This window comes from Rhamphochromis longiceps, linkage group LG19, assembly GCF_057381845.1.
Source record: "Rhamphochromis longiceps isolate RC_006_pf linkage group LG19, R_longiceps_female_GT1.1, whole genome shotgun sequence".
NCBI lineage: Eukaryota > Metazoa > Chordata > Actinopteri > Cichliformes > Cichlidae > Rhamphochromis > Rhamphochromis longiceps.
Window position 1 is genome coordinate 11,051,888 of NC_140575.1, and position 14,308 is coordinate 11,066,195.

The window sequence follows — 14,308 nt, forward strand, 5'->3', positions numbered from 1 at the left end:
GACATATCCTGAGCATAACCACGTATAATATGGTTATATGGTTAAAAAGAGGTGCTTTGCAACATTAAACTGCAGTGTGCAGTACGCATTTTTCGGACCATAAGGTGCACGGGATTATAAGGCACATTAAGCGAAACAAAGCAGTCAGATAAATCAAACTTGATTAAACTCATTCTTCTTGCTTCCTCCACTTCTGTACCATTGATTCATTAATGTTGAATTCTCTGGCAGCTGCTCTATTCCCATGTTGCAGTATATTAATGACTAACCTCGTATTGTGGATGGATTATCTCAGTTGTTCTCCTGACTGAGGTTTGGTACGTTTACAGCATCCTGCCATGCGATTGCATTTGTCTCTAACCATGAAGAACCTTAACGTTAACTTTTATAAGTGGAAAAGTGTTAGTGTTCGTCCTCCAGCTTCACTGTTTATGTTATGCTAACATAGCTGTGTCGCTAGCGATCACATAGCACATCATTATATACTAGCTAGCCCAACTTCAGTAACCCTACAAACGTCACTGCTGTTTAGTTTCCTGTCTTCATTTATGTTGGAAGTGATAGCAGAGCTGTACGTTTGATTTTTTTCAGAAATCTCTCAGTCAGAACATGCAATATCATGCTTAGGTAACTAGTGAAACTAGCGAGCTAACTTCCGCTAGCTTCCTGCTAACTTCTAACTCCGTTAAATGTAATAACTTTTGTTTTCATGGATGCCTGGAAGTTAAACTTTATAGTTACACCTGGTAAAGCAGCAATGCTGATCGTTTTATTAAAGATGAAAGAATTTAGACAGTTTTTAACGCTCAGTGATGCTGCAGTGTTGTTTGACCTGAAGCATACGGAGTTTAGGACCCAGATTACTCCCAGATTTAAGAGCATCTTAGTCCGACAAATACGACAATAACGACGGCCGCTTGCATGTTCTGCAAAAAAATGTGCTTTGTCGTGTATCTGACGGACAAACACCAAATCAGTTCCACATCACTGAAGTTGCACCATTTTTACAAACCAATTCTGGTTCATCTGTTTCACTCAACAATCGGCCATGTGCGTATGAAAACAAAGGCACTGCGCATGCGCGTTTTACTCCCAGTCTATCGCGATATTTCATTTTCCTATCGTTGCCTAACATTATACCGGTATTACCGTGAACGGTATAATATGGCCCAGCCCTATATTTAACCCTTTAAGACCTACTATAGAACCAAGTCCACCAGAGCTTATATTATTTTTTTTACATGCTGTAGTGCCATTTGTGGGAGCATTTCAAGTTGCTATACATCAATACAACTGTTATAGCCCATATTTTACTAATATGTATGTATTAAGTCCATAGTAATTACATAAATTGCAAAAAAGTGCAATAAACTACAAAAAAAATTGAAAATCGCTTTTGTTTTGTTTACATATATTTCTACTTGGAGAAATTTAAGAGGCTTATCCCTCAAAACTTTAAATACAATAAAGTTGCAAAAAATAGTTTACAACAACAGGAAATTTATTTTTAGTGTCTTCATAGTTTTATTTTGGAGATACAGCAATTTTTATATACTGATTAGATTAGATTAGATTAGATTAGATAGAACTTTATTAATCCCTCGGGTGGGTTCCTCTGGGAAATTCGATTTCCAAAAAAGCACAGCACCGACAGAAGTTACAGAGTTACAGAATATTATATATATATATATATATATATATATATATATATATATAATACACACACACACACACACACACACACACACACACACACACACACATATATATATATATATATATATATATATATATATATATATATATATATATATATATATATAATACAGAGACAATATAAATAAAATATACGAAGGGGATAAATAGAATAAATAGGAATAAAAATAAAAATACAAGTGAATTGCACATTTCAAGTATTGAGTCTATTGCACTGTTGACTATTTACAAAAGTATTGCACTAAAGGTATTGCACAGTGAAGTGAAGAGGCACTACAGCTTAGTTGTTCCCCCCTCCTTTGTCCTCCTGTTTCCCCTCCCTCTCCCCTCCAGGGAGGAGTTAAACAGTTTGATGGCGTGTGGGACAAAGGAGTTTTTAAGTCTGTTAGTTCTTGTCTTGGGGAGAAGCAACCTGTCACTGAACAGACTCTTCTGGTTGTTAATGGCCGTGTGCAGAGGATGCCCAGCATTGTTCATAATGTCCATCAGTTTCTTTAATGTCCTTTTCTCTGCCACTGTCACCAGAGTGTCCAGCTTCATGCCGACCACAGAGCTAGCCCTCCTGATCAGTTTCTCCAGCCTGGATGAGTCCTTCTTTGCTGTGCTGCTCCCCCAGCACACCACAGCATAGAAAAGTACTCCAGCAACCACCGACTGGTAAAACATCCTCAGGAGCTTCCTGCAGATGTTAAAAGACCTCAGCCTCCTGAGAAAGTACAGTCGGCTTTGGGATTTTTTTATACAGGTGCTCTGTGTTGCATGACCAGTCCAGTTTATTGTCCACCCACAGCCCGAGGTACTTGTACTTGTTGACCACCTCCACCTCCTCTTCCTCTATCTGAACCGGCAGTGGACCTGCTCTAGACCTCCCGAAGTCCACAACCAGTTCCTTAGTCTTTGAGGTGTTGAGTTGCAGGTGGTTTGTGTGACTCCATGCGACAAAGTCCCTCACCAGACTTCTGTACTCCTCTTCCTGATCATCCCAGATACACCCCATGATGGCTGTGTCGTCTGCAAACTTCTGAATGTGGCATAATTCAGAGTTGTAGCAGAAGTCAGAGGTGTACAGGGTGAAGAGAAGAGGGGACAGCACAGTTCCCTGTGGTGCTCCTGTGCTGCTGACCACTGTGTCCGACGTGATGTCCTTCAGCCTGACGTACTGTGGTCTGTCGGTGAGGTAGTCGGAGATCCAAGCCACCAGGCAGGGGTCCACCTCCATCCTGTTCAGTTTTTCCTGAAGCATACAGGGCCGGATGGTATTAAAGGCACTGGAAAAGTCAAGAAACAGGATCCTGACCGTGCCTTTTCCCCCATCCAGGTGTGAGTGGGCTCTGTGTAGGAGGTACAGGATGGCATCCTCCACTCCGACACCCGCCTTGTATGCAAACTGTAGTGGGTCCTGGGCATGTTGTACCTGTGGTCGGAGGAGGTTGAGGAAGAGCCGCTCTAGAGTCTTCATAAGATGTGACATCAGTGCCACCGGTCGGAAGTCATTCAGCTCATTGGGCCGGTTCTTTTTGGGGACCGGGACGATGCAGGATGTCTTCCATAGGGCGGGCACTCTCTCCAGTCGCAGACTGAGGTTGAAGACTCGTTGTAGCGGCTCCCCAAGTTCAGCAGCACATGCACACTGCAGCACACGACTACTGCAGGAAAAACAAAAAACAATCCTATGATGCAAATTTGCAAAGAAAACAGCATGTGCATCATTTCACTGTGGGAAGTGTTACGAACAGCTGATAGGAACGGCAAAGCATGTTTCTGGAATATTATGTTTTTGTTCCTGCAAGCGCTTTTTATGCAATTTTTGCAAAGCTATATGTGGAACGAAACCGTGACCGAGGACAAGCTGATGGCATCAGATGTAAGTACAACTCCTCCGGTTTCATATGCAAAACAAATTATTGCGCTAGCTTACACGGTTCAGGTTCTACAGGGATTTAAAAATAGTTACGCAAAACGGAGCATGCTGCTCTGACCGGCTTTAAAGGGTTAACAATGACTTTAAAAAAATAATATAAAATAGTGTGCAACACCACTGAAGTTTTTTTCTTTTAAACTCTCTTTTCAACCAACGGCAGTCACTCTCCAAATAACTTCTGCTTAGCTTTCCGAGCTTCCCTCGGGTCCTCTTAATCAGCAGTCTCCAACCTTTTTTGCGCCACGGACAGTTTATGCCCGACAATATTTTCACGGACCGGCCTTTAAGGTGTCGCGGATAAATTAGGGAGGGGCTAATAATCGGCTCAGTCATTTTTAATGATCGTTGAAAGCCCAGATCGTAATCGTGATTAAAATTCGATTAATTGAGCAGCCCTAGCAGGCGGTGCTCATCCCTTCAAACTTTGTCCCAGCTGTTAGAACGAGACCGCCCGCTGCTCCGGGGCGGCTCGTCCATACGCGCCACCCGTACGGTGTCCTCGCAGTGAGGAGAGCTGAGACGCTCGAACGCACTGAGCGTCTGTGCACAGAGATCAGCTGATCACACACCTGAGGCCAGGCTGTGCTGACAGGTGACAGGTGCAGACGGTTTCATTAGACACACTCATCAAGTCCAGGGGTCCCAAATTCTGGAGGTTTCCTGGGAAAACGTGTGTGTGTGTGTGTGTGTGTGTGACAGAGTTGTGTAGCTTTCATGCTTTAAGCCTCGTCTTTACAGACTTTATCAGCCCTTCGCTCTGCTGAAGATGCAGGATTTAAACCAGTGTGTGTGATTGAAAAGTGGTTTGTATTTATTTCTCAGATGTTCTCAGAGGTCGGACGGCGTGACTGCCGCATCTCGCTGCTGCTGTGGCGTGACATCATGGCGCCGTGTATCGAGCCGTGGCGTGACTGTAACCACGAGTTTCTCTGTTTTGTTCCCTCAGCAAAGAGCATGGAGGAACTGAAGAGGCTTTTGTTGCTGATTCTGGGCTGTGCTGTGCAGGTAACACACACACACACACACACACACACACACACACACACACACACACACACACACACACACACTGCCTCTCCCAGGAATCGTGTTTGTGTGTGTGTCGTTTTGCATGTCTGAGCACAGCCGTCTCTTCGTGTTCCTGCTGACGAGGGCTGGACTGGATGTGGGCGGGGCTTCTCGCTCTTTTAAACACCAGTCAATTGTTTTTCTGTTAACCCCGTGGATCCTGATCACAGTCAGGTTATTTAGCGTGTTGCTGGAAGCCGCTCCTCCCTGGAAGTGATTTATCCAGATGTATCGAGCTGAGTTTACCTGTGCTGACAGGTGGGCTCGGTCTGTTCAGCTCTCCCATCCCTCTGAATGCAGCGACCTCGTCTTCTTCTCACCTCTCTTTGTTTGTTTCTCCCAGCTTCCTAATTTCCCTCCCCCTTTGTCTCCCTCCCTCTCCCCCTTTGTCTCCCTCCCTCTCCCCCTTTGTCTCCCTCCCTCCCTGCACTTGCTCGACTGGTTCCCGGGAAGAGGAAGGCCATGAGGGGAACAGGGAGGGAGGATAAACCACAGGGAAATGATGATGTTGTTGTTCCATTAAATAGCTGTGACCCCGCCCTCAGACACACACCTGACAACTAACGGTAGAAGCACATCAGTGAGGATGACGCTGCCCTCAGCCCTCTACCTGCTAACGTTCACCTGCACACCTGCCTCCTCCCACCTGAACCTTTATGCTTTGATTTCTCTGAGCTTTGCTGCTGTACGTCTGACATCATCAGCCCGGACGTGTCGAGCACGCTGGATTTTAAAAACTGCAGTTAGTCTGCGATGTGTGGGCCAGACAGACGTGAGTTTAGAGCAGAATCCAAAGATTCATTTTTGTGCTTTGAATGTAAGAAAGCAGACGTGTGCTCATGCAGTTACATCATCAGTGTTTATTGGGTCGTGGATATAAACTGCACAGCCCCTCACCTCCGAGTCCACCTGTTACTGACGTATTTACCATCTCGACTTTTATGTGACGTCGTTTTTTTATTTACTCTTTGTGCTGTTAATGTGTAACACACACTTTCATTTTTAACTTAAGTTTTCTGACGTCTGTCATCTTGTTTTTAAAGATGCTGAATAACTAAATAACTAATAACCCACCAAACAAACAAGAGAAGCAACAGCTGCTATTTGATTTTAATCCTTCATTTTCTGTGTGTGTCTGTCTGTGTGTGTGTCTCCTCAGTGTGAGCGTAAGGAGGAGATGATCGAGAAGATCAAGCTGCTGGACATCCAGACTCAGGCTGCCATCGTGTCTCACATCCAGGAGGTGACTGAAACCTGCTGAGAGCAGCTTCACTGCTGATCACTGATCACATGGTGCTGCTGCAGCGTCTCCACCCGGGAAAGTTTGTCCCAGGTGGAGCCGCTGCAGCAGCAGCACCCTCACGTTAGTGTGTACCTGCTGCCTGTTTTCATCTGGAGGTGCTGACCCACGTCAGCCTCACAGCGTTCAGGTTAACCTGCAGACTGTCCTCTGGCGCCTCCAGGAGGACGCCACCTGCATTGAGCAGAGACGTGGCCTTCTGCTGGCGTCTGTGTCGACTGTGACGCTAAAACGTCTTTGAACTTGAGTCTTTAGAAATCATTTTGTATCAATAGCAGAGGCTGAAGGGGAGGGACCCCTCAGAAACCAGCACGGGACGATCACCGTCGCTGTTTATTAGCCAACTAAACCGCTCAACCACCTGAGGAGAGGCCACACCCCTCCTCTGGTTTAGGCTTATCAGCACCAGGCTTGAACCAGAGAGCAGGTGTAACACTCACTGTGACATCATCATGAGCAGGAAACTGTTTAGAAACTTTAAAATCTAAATTTCAGCTGCATTGTGTGTGTGTGTGTGTGTGTGTGTGTGTGTGTGTGTGTGTGTGTGTGTGTGTGTCAGGTGACCCATAACCAGCTGAATGTTCTGGACCTGTCCTGGCTGGAGGAAGGAGCAGAGATCATCCACGAGGAGCTCGAGCCTCTGTCCCGCAACATGGCGGCGTCCCTGCGGCAGCTCATCGACCAGCGAGACAAAGCCAGCGAGGTACGCTCGCAGACGCAGCTTTATACACATGTCGTCAGCGTGACGCAGACGCCGTGATGTCTGTGAACAAGGCGCTGAGTCTGAAGGTCGTGTTTAACTGAAGGAGAGATGATAAAACTGTAACGTCTCAGAATAACGTGATTGGTCGCCTTCAATGATCCATGTGACGTTCTGTGATGTGTTGTTGACGGGAGGTCACAGTAGCTCATATTCAGTGTGTGGTCAGAACGTTCGTCTGGTTAAGCTTTAAAGGACCGCAGGTCACGTGTGAAGCTTTGATTGGACCAATCGCATCGATCTCACGTCCGTTGTTGTTGTTGACACGAGATTCAACATATTTCACCTGAAGTGTTCACGTTTCCCACTCTGACACCTGCCTTACAGGTGATTGTGGACCTGACCCAGGAGAGGGACTACCTGTCCAGTCAGCAGCCCCAGGACGGGTGCAGGGTCCTGGGCACGATCGGCCCAGAGCACGGGCGGAGCTCCGTGGGGGCGGGAGTGAATAATGGCGGCTCGGCCGGGGCGGCGCTTTCCAAGGAAGAGAAGCAACATCTGTCCGTGGAGCTCGCCGACACCAAAGCCAAGCTCCGCAGATACAGACAGGAGCTGTGAGTCTCCGCCTTCAAACACGCCCGTCCAATAAAGTCTGACGAGCCCGAGCTGTAATGTTTACCTCAAACTAACGCTAACGAGGCTCCAGCACATCTCACAGGCCGTGTGTACACGACCACGCCGCTGTAATCACAGGGCGGAGACACGTGACTGGAGGTTAACAGCAGGCACGCCTGCGTTACTCACTGACCCAGGCAGCTCTCTGCTGAACACACTCACACGTTTTTGTTTTTTTTTTTTACATGAAGGTCAGAGCGCCGATGGTGTTTCCATAACGACGCTGACAGGACGTGTGTGTTTAACTGGTGACCGACAGGAAACAGTTTAGAGACAAACGGAGCCACGAAATCTAACACACGACCTCGACCACGTTAACCACTGAAATAGCAGGGTGCTCTCAGAGCGAGCGTGCTGCTGGCGTCAGATAACTAACGGTGCGTGCGTGTGTGTGTGTGTGTGTGTGCGTGCGTGCGTGTGTCTGTGTGTGTGTGTGTGTCTGTGTGCAGGGAGGAGAAGACGGAGCAGCTGATGGATTCGAGGCATGAAGCTGAGCGTTTGGATCAGGAGCTGCAGAGACTAAAACAGGAGGTGAGAAACAGGACGAGTCACACATCACTGACGCGCTGAGCCACAGTAGGCGGTCATGTGTCCGTGAGGAGCGTTTCTGTGGAAGCTCGTTTTCCTGCGTCCCGGTGTGAGTCGTGCTCAGCTTTTGGGAGAATCCTCGTCTGCAGGGGATGCTTCCTAAAAGGAAGCAAAAACAGAGCCTGTAATTATTTAAAGATGGTCCACAGAGAGCATCCAATGTTCAACCTGAGCATTTCTTATCTGCTCACTTTGGATCTGCCATGAAGTTGTTCCAGGAGCAACAGAAAGATGGAGAAGTCGGAGCTGTGGAAACATCTGACGGCTGATGAGGCGAAGGTGTTCGGGGTGGAGCTCTGTGGCGGCCTGTGAGGGCGGACGGTGACTGAATACAGGCTGGAAACATCTGGAGCAGCTGGAACCGCTCCTCAGCAGGAACGACGCTGCATCAGGTTGAGGATGAGCCCATATTCTACATAAAAGGATCGATCAGTTTGACCTTTGACCTGCTCTCTGTGGGCTGTGATTGGAGGACGGCTCTGTCCAGCTGAACATGGTTTGCACGATGGATTATTTCTAACACGGTCCTCTCACAGAGCTGGGATTAGACTCACATGTAATCTGATGGAGGGTCATCCCCCTCTGCAGTGGTCTCAGTCACTTTGTCCCAGTTTGATGAACTGGTTTTGAGCACGCAGCAGAGATTAATAAGTGTACAACAGGATGACGTGTAATCCTGCACGGCTTCAGCATTTAAATTACCAACAGATTACAGAGCATCAGGAGATCAGAGCGTTTGTATAGAAGAAGTTTAAGCAGGCTGCTGCTCTGGGTTCGTACAGAGTGGTTGGATGGTGGCGGCGCTTTTATCGTGAGGTTTGGATTAATAACAGGAAGGAAGTGACGATAACGTGTTCCTGTTTTATTTTTCAGAACCAGTCTCTGTCCGTCGAGGCGCGCTCCGCCCGGGTGTACCGGGACGAGGTGGACTCCATGCGGGAACGAGCCGCTCGCGTCGACCGCCTGGAGACCGAACTGAGCAGATGCAAAGAGAAGCTCAATGACGTTCACTTCTACAAAACCCGAGTGGAGGTAAAACCAGAGCGTCTCACCACAGAGCAGCCTCCACATTAAAGCCACCGACAAACACCACCATCACCTCCGCACGCCGCCTGAAACAGGAAGCTGTGGGTCCTCTGGCGTCCGCTTCAGGCTGGCTCCAAAAGGGAGTCAAATACAGGGCTAGTCTAAGGAGCTTGGAAAGAAAAGCGTCTGGACTTCAAGTTGCTTGAAGATGTTTCACCTCTGATCCGAGAAGCTTCTTCAGTTCTAAGGTCAAATGCTGGAGAGTCCCAGACCCACACCCGCTTTCACACCTTGGCTCATGTGATTAGAGGATCATCAGGGGTCCTTTGTCCCTCTGTGGAGGGGAAACTCCCACTGGGTTTAAATCTGGGACTCTCCACCATTTGACCTTAGAACTGAAGAAGCTTCTTGGATGAGAGCAACTTGAAGTCCAGACGCTTTTCTTTCCAAGCTCCTTAGACTACGATGACCTGGATGACTGAGAACCTTCACAGACAAATACCTGGCTATTCCCATCTTCTGCATACAGTCTGTGTAAGGAGCGACAATTGAACGCTGTAAACAGATGAGCATAAGAACAACAGTGTGTGCAGACCGGGTGGTGCTCCGGGTGGTGTTCAGCTGGGACACCTGGGTCCTGCTTTCATGTTTGATCCCCTCCCTAACCACAGACCTGCACACGCCTCCGTGGCGGCGCCCTCTGTCAGGCGGTTAATGCCTGACTGAGAGTGATGTACACAGACCTCACCGCACAGCTTCCAGGACACCTGCAGAGGTGTGTGGCATCCACACCACCTCCACTCGGGGGAGGGGCCTGGTGATGTCAGGTGGTTTTAATGTCGTTGCTGACAGAAAAAAAAAGACAAAGGGGTGAACGATTATTTTCATGGTTTTAATATTTTCATGTTTCTGTTTATGTCCTCACACCGCACACATTTCTGCACTTAATCTGACCGTGTGTGTGTGTGTGCGTGCGTGTGTGTGTGTGCGTGCGTGTGTGTGCTTGCGTGCGTGCTCCAGGAGCTCCGCGAAGACAACCTGACCCTGCTGGAGACGAAGGTTTTGTTGGAGGAGCAGCTGTCGGCCTCACGGGGGCGCTGTGACAAACTGCACACGCTGGAGAAAGACAACCTGCTACTGCGGGCGAAGATCCACGACCTGGAGATGGTACGACCCAGACCCACGCCGTCACATGGTTCACACAGTGACCGCGCCAGATGTTTCCAGATGTTCTTGACACAAAGCTTTCTCTCTGTGACGAGATGGTGGCTGGGTGGTGTGTGACGTATATTAACACACGTAGGATGAGAGCACCTCCCCTTACTGTCAGGGTCAGCCTCTGAAGTTCTCATCATCATCGTTTACGATCACGCCCCCTTTACCTGTAAAAAATCCCTACTTCCTGTGACAAACGGTCACATGGCATCAGCGTGCTCAGGTGATAAACAAACTATAATAAAATGCAGTGTAACAGCACACACGTCTGTGATGGGCTGGCCACCTGCCCAGTCTATACACCGCCCCTCCCCCTGTGACCTCTGGGATAGGCTCCGCCCCCTGGGACCCTGAAAAGCATAAACAATTAATAGAGTGGGCAGAAACCAGAAGAACGCTGGTCTCTGTAAAAATCATCATCCACCTGTCTGTCCCTCCACCTGTCTGCAGGAGCGGGACAGCGAGCGGCGACGGCTGGAGGAGCTGGTGGAGGAGAACATGCTGCTGGAGATCGGACAGAAGCAGAGCATGAACGAGTCGGCTCACCTGGGCTGGGAGCTGGAGCAGCTCACCAAGAACCACGACAATACCGAGAGTGAGCCTCCACCTGTCTGTCCTCAGCCTGTCTGTCCTCCACCCGTCTGTACACTGGTAACCGGCTCTCTTCTCTCCGCCCAGCCCGTAAGTCTCTGGTCGACGAGCTGAACGAGTGCGTCTCCAGCCGCATGCTGAAGCTGGAGAAGGAGAACCGGGAGCTGCAGGCGTCCATAGAGAGGCTGAAGGAGGAGAACCACCTCCTGCAGGAGAAGCAGCTCCACACGCAGGAGCTGGACCGGGAGAACCAGAGTCTCAGCAACAAGGTGGGACTCACAGTCACTCCTGCTGTTCACTGGCTCGAGGCGCTGCTGTGGGGATTCTGTTTTTTAATTAAAGTTTAATAAACTTTGATTTCTGCCATCTGAGCGGTGATTTGATTTTACAGTAACAGTGATGCATCGCGTCTCAGTCCTGCAGGCGTGCAGCGTTTAGTCTAGATGCTGATATGAGACACATACATGTAACTTTTACTGATTGATAACACAGCTGATCAATAAAGAAACATGGATCTCATCGGTTAAGGTTTACAGTAAAACTCATACACACAAGCCGTTGTCTCCACCTGACTCCAGGTGCACCAGTCGTGCACGCAAACATGAACATCACTCAGTAAACCTTCATTCGTCCAGTATTTGTGTTTCCGTCTGTGCTGCAGGGGAACTTTCAGAGAGTAAACATGACGACGTGAAACCCTGATAACAAACTCGTCTCGTCTTTTAACGGCACAGTTTTAACTGTTTTTGTCCAGTTTTAACGTCCTGCAGCATCATTCAAGCTCAGTGAGCTTTGAAACACTCCCCTGTCTCTAAAAGCAACACCTGTGTTTGTTTCAGCTGGAGCGTCTGCAGGGTTTACTGGACCAGGAGAAAATAACCAATCAGGACATGGAGGCTCTGGGGGAGGAGCTACTGAAGGAGAAACAGAGTCTGGAGCGCGACATGCACGCTCTGAAGGCGGAGAAGGACCGGCAGGTGTGTGGCACGCTCAGGTAACATCTCCTTCACTGTCAGTCGCAGAGGAGACCGGCTGACTTCTGTTTGTCCAATCAGATCTCAGAGCTGGAGAGCGAGAAGCAGCACCTGTCGGAGGCAGTGGCGTCCCTTCAGGAGCGCGCTCAGTCTAACAGCGTGGCGAGGGTCCGCGAGGTGGAATCAGAGAACCGCCTGCTGCACCAGAGCATCACCGACACCAGCTCCCGATTGGCCAGCCTGGAAACACAGCTCAAAGTATCCAATGAGGAGGCAGAGAGGCTGAGGGAGCGGGCGGGGCGGTGTGAGGAGGCGGAGCGAGAGGTGGCGCGGCTGGAGAGGAGCCGGGAGGCGCTCAGCAGAGAGGTACGTAAACGCTTCCTCCTCTCTGACGAGTCTCACTGCAGCATAAGTGTAACGTGCCCGTGTCGCCTCCAGGTGGCGTCTCTGCGGGCGTGCAGCGAGCGCTCCGAGGCTCTGGAGAAACAGGTGACCTCCTTGGAGCAGGAGGTGCACAGGCTGAAGCGGGAGGCAGAGGAGAGCCAGCGGGAGCTGCAGCGGCTGACGAAGCAGGAGGCTGAAAACGGACTGCTGTCCAAGGAGAACCTGGAGCTCCGCTGCTCCCTGGAGAGCCTGCGCTCCTCATCCACCCGCCTCACCACTGTGCAAGAGGAGCTCCAGGAGGCGCAGAGGGAGATGCAGGAGCTGCAGAGGAGGCTGGATCAAGCTGGGGAGGAGGCGCAGGGAGAGAGGAAGAGAGTGGAGAGGCTGGAGGTGAACCTGACAGCTCTGAACCAGGAGAAGCATCACATAGAGGAGGAGATGGAGAAGAGCAAAGAGGACAGGGTGGAGGAAGAGAGGAGGCGGCAGGAGGCAGAAAGCAGAGAGGAGGACCTGAAGAGGGAGGTGGAGGAGCTGAAGGAGGAGCGGAGGAGGCGAGTGGAAGGAGACGAGGAGAGGAAGAAGCTCCAGCTGGACCTGGAGCAGTCGGAGAAGGGCCGGAAGCAGCTGGAGAAGGAGAGCTGGAGGATGAGGACGCTCCTGGAGGGGAAGGAGACGGAGCTGGAGGAGAAAACCAGGAGGCTCACCGAGGTCACGAAGGAGGGAGGAGCTCTCAAAAAGGAGGTGGAGCGAATGAAGGAGGCGGCGGTGAAAGCAAAGGAGGTGGAGCGAGAGAACAAGGAGCTTCAGAAACAAGCGACGATCGACAAGAGGACGCTGGCCACGCTCAGAGAGGTGAGAGAAGGGGCAGGGGGAGGAGCTTCGTTTAAGCAGGTGTCCGTGGCGCCGCTGGGCGGGTTATTTAGATTCTAGTTCAGAGTTTGGATCTGAGCAGGTGAGCTGTAGAAGCGTCACTCGTGGGTCTGTGTCGGTCTCCTCGTTGCTGCTGACGCCTGTGAGACCGCGAGGCTGCCATCAGAGCGCACACGCTCCGAGTAACTACTTTTAAATCCCGGGAGAATTGCAGCTGCATAAGCTGTCGCAGGAATGTTTTTGCATGTGAGACCGGAGGAGCCGCACTTCCATAACATGCATTCAGCTCGTCCTTTGCAGAAGGGACGTAAAAAACGTCATAATCCAGAAACACGCTTTGCAGATCCGATCAGCTGTTCATTGCACTTCCTACTATGGCATGTCAGGAAGTGACGTCATTTTTTTCTTGTGGGAAACATAGTTTTTCCTACAGGGCCTTTCAGAGGAGCGTGTTTGACTTGAACTTAAACTGCACTGTTTAAGTTTGAGTTTCTCCTGAAGTTTATAAAAGTGAGTGTAGCTCAAAAATAAAACTACAGAGACACTCAGTCAGTTTGCTGTTTGGAAATATGTGTAAAAACAAGTCAAGTCAAGTTTATTTATAAAGCACATTTAAAAACAACCAAGGCTGACCAAAGTGCTGTACAATAAAATACAAATATAAAATACAATAAAACGCAAGTACATAAAACACCTCACAACAAAGGTGAGGGTATATAGTTACTACGGCTTAATGCATGCATGTTATTAAAACTTGTATTGATGTGTAGCAGCTTGAAAGATGGAACGACAGCAGGTAAAAATATGAAGGTCAGCTCTGGTGGACTTGGTTCTGTGGTGGGCTTTAAAGGGTTCATCAGTTTCTTTGCTCTCAGAACTGCAAAAAAAGCAGTAAAATGAAAACAATGTATCAAAATCTGAATCTCAATCAAAGACGAGGCGCTCGGTCAGCTTTACCGACATATACACCAGAAGGCCAGCAGGGGGCGCTGCACTGCTAGGTACTGAACACTGGGGTGTTCTTTACAGCATCAGCGTGGAAGGTTCCTGTGAGCGCCACATCGAGTCCTGAACAACCAATCAGCAAGTCTGAAAACGCACATATTACAGACTGTAACTTGCGTCAGCTGTTCATTCTCGGCTCTTTGGAAACCTGCAGAGTGGGGCGGGGCAGTGTGGCCAAACGATGTAACTCACCATGTAACTGATGCGAGACTAAATACTTTACAACTCAACTTTATTAGTGCAAAAAAATCATCAGTTTATTTCCACTTGAACAA

At 49.1% G+C, this 14,308-nt stretch overlaps 1 protein-coding gene across 2 annotated transcripts in view; it reads left to right on the top strand.

Moving 5' to 3' along the window:
• ccdc88c (coiled-coil and HOOK domain protein 88C) overlaps positions 1 to 14,308 on the top strand; it is a 64,321-nt gene that overhangs the window by 18,494 nt on the left and 31,519 nt on the right. For both annotated transcript variants that reach the window (XM_085392033.1, XM_085392032.1), the window contains exons 5-16: positions 4,584 to 4,642; positions 5,865 to 5,948; positions 6,565 to 6,708; positions 7,093 to 7,319; positions 7,830 to 7,911; positions 8,842 to 9,000; positions 10,015 to 10,161; positions 10,660 to 10,804; positions 10,888 to 11,069; positions 11,640 to 11,777; positions 11,856 to 12,140; positions 12,213 to 13,010. In XM_085392033.1, the coding sequence (XP_085248159.1) occupies positions 4,584 to 4,642; positions 5,865 to 5,948; positions 6,565 to 6,708; positions 7,093 to 7,319; positions 7,830 to 7,911; positions 8,842 to 9,000; positions 10,015 to 10,161; positions 10,660 to 10,804; positions 10,888 to 11,069; positions 11,640 to 11,777; positions 11,856 to 12,140; positions 12,213 to 13,010 (2,450 nt within the window). The remainder of the gene's footprint in view (positions 1 to 4,583; positions 4,643 to 5,864; positions 5,949 to 6,564; positions 6,709 to 7,092; positions 7,320 to 7,829; positions 7,912 to 8,841; positions 9,001 to 10,014; positions 10,162 to 10,659; positions 10,805 to 10,887; positions 11,070 to 11,639; positions 11,778 to 11,855; positions 12,141 to 12,212; positions 13,011 to 14,308) is intronic.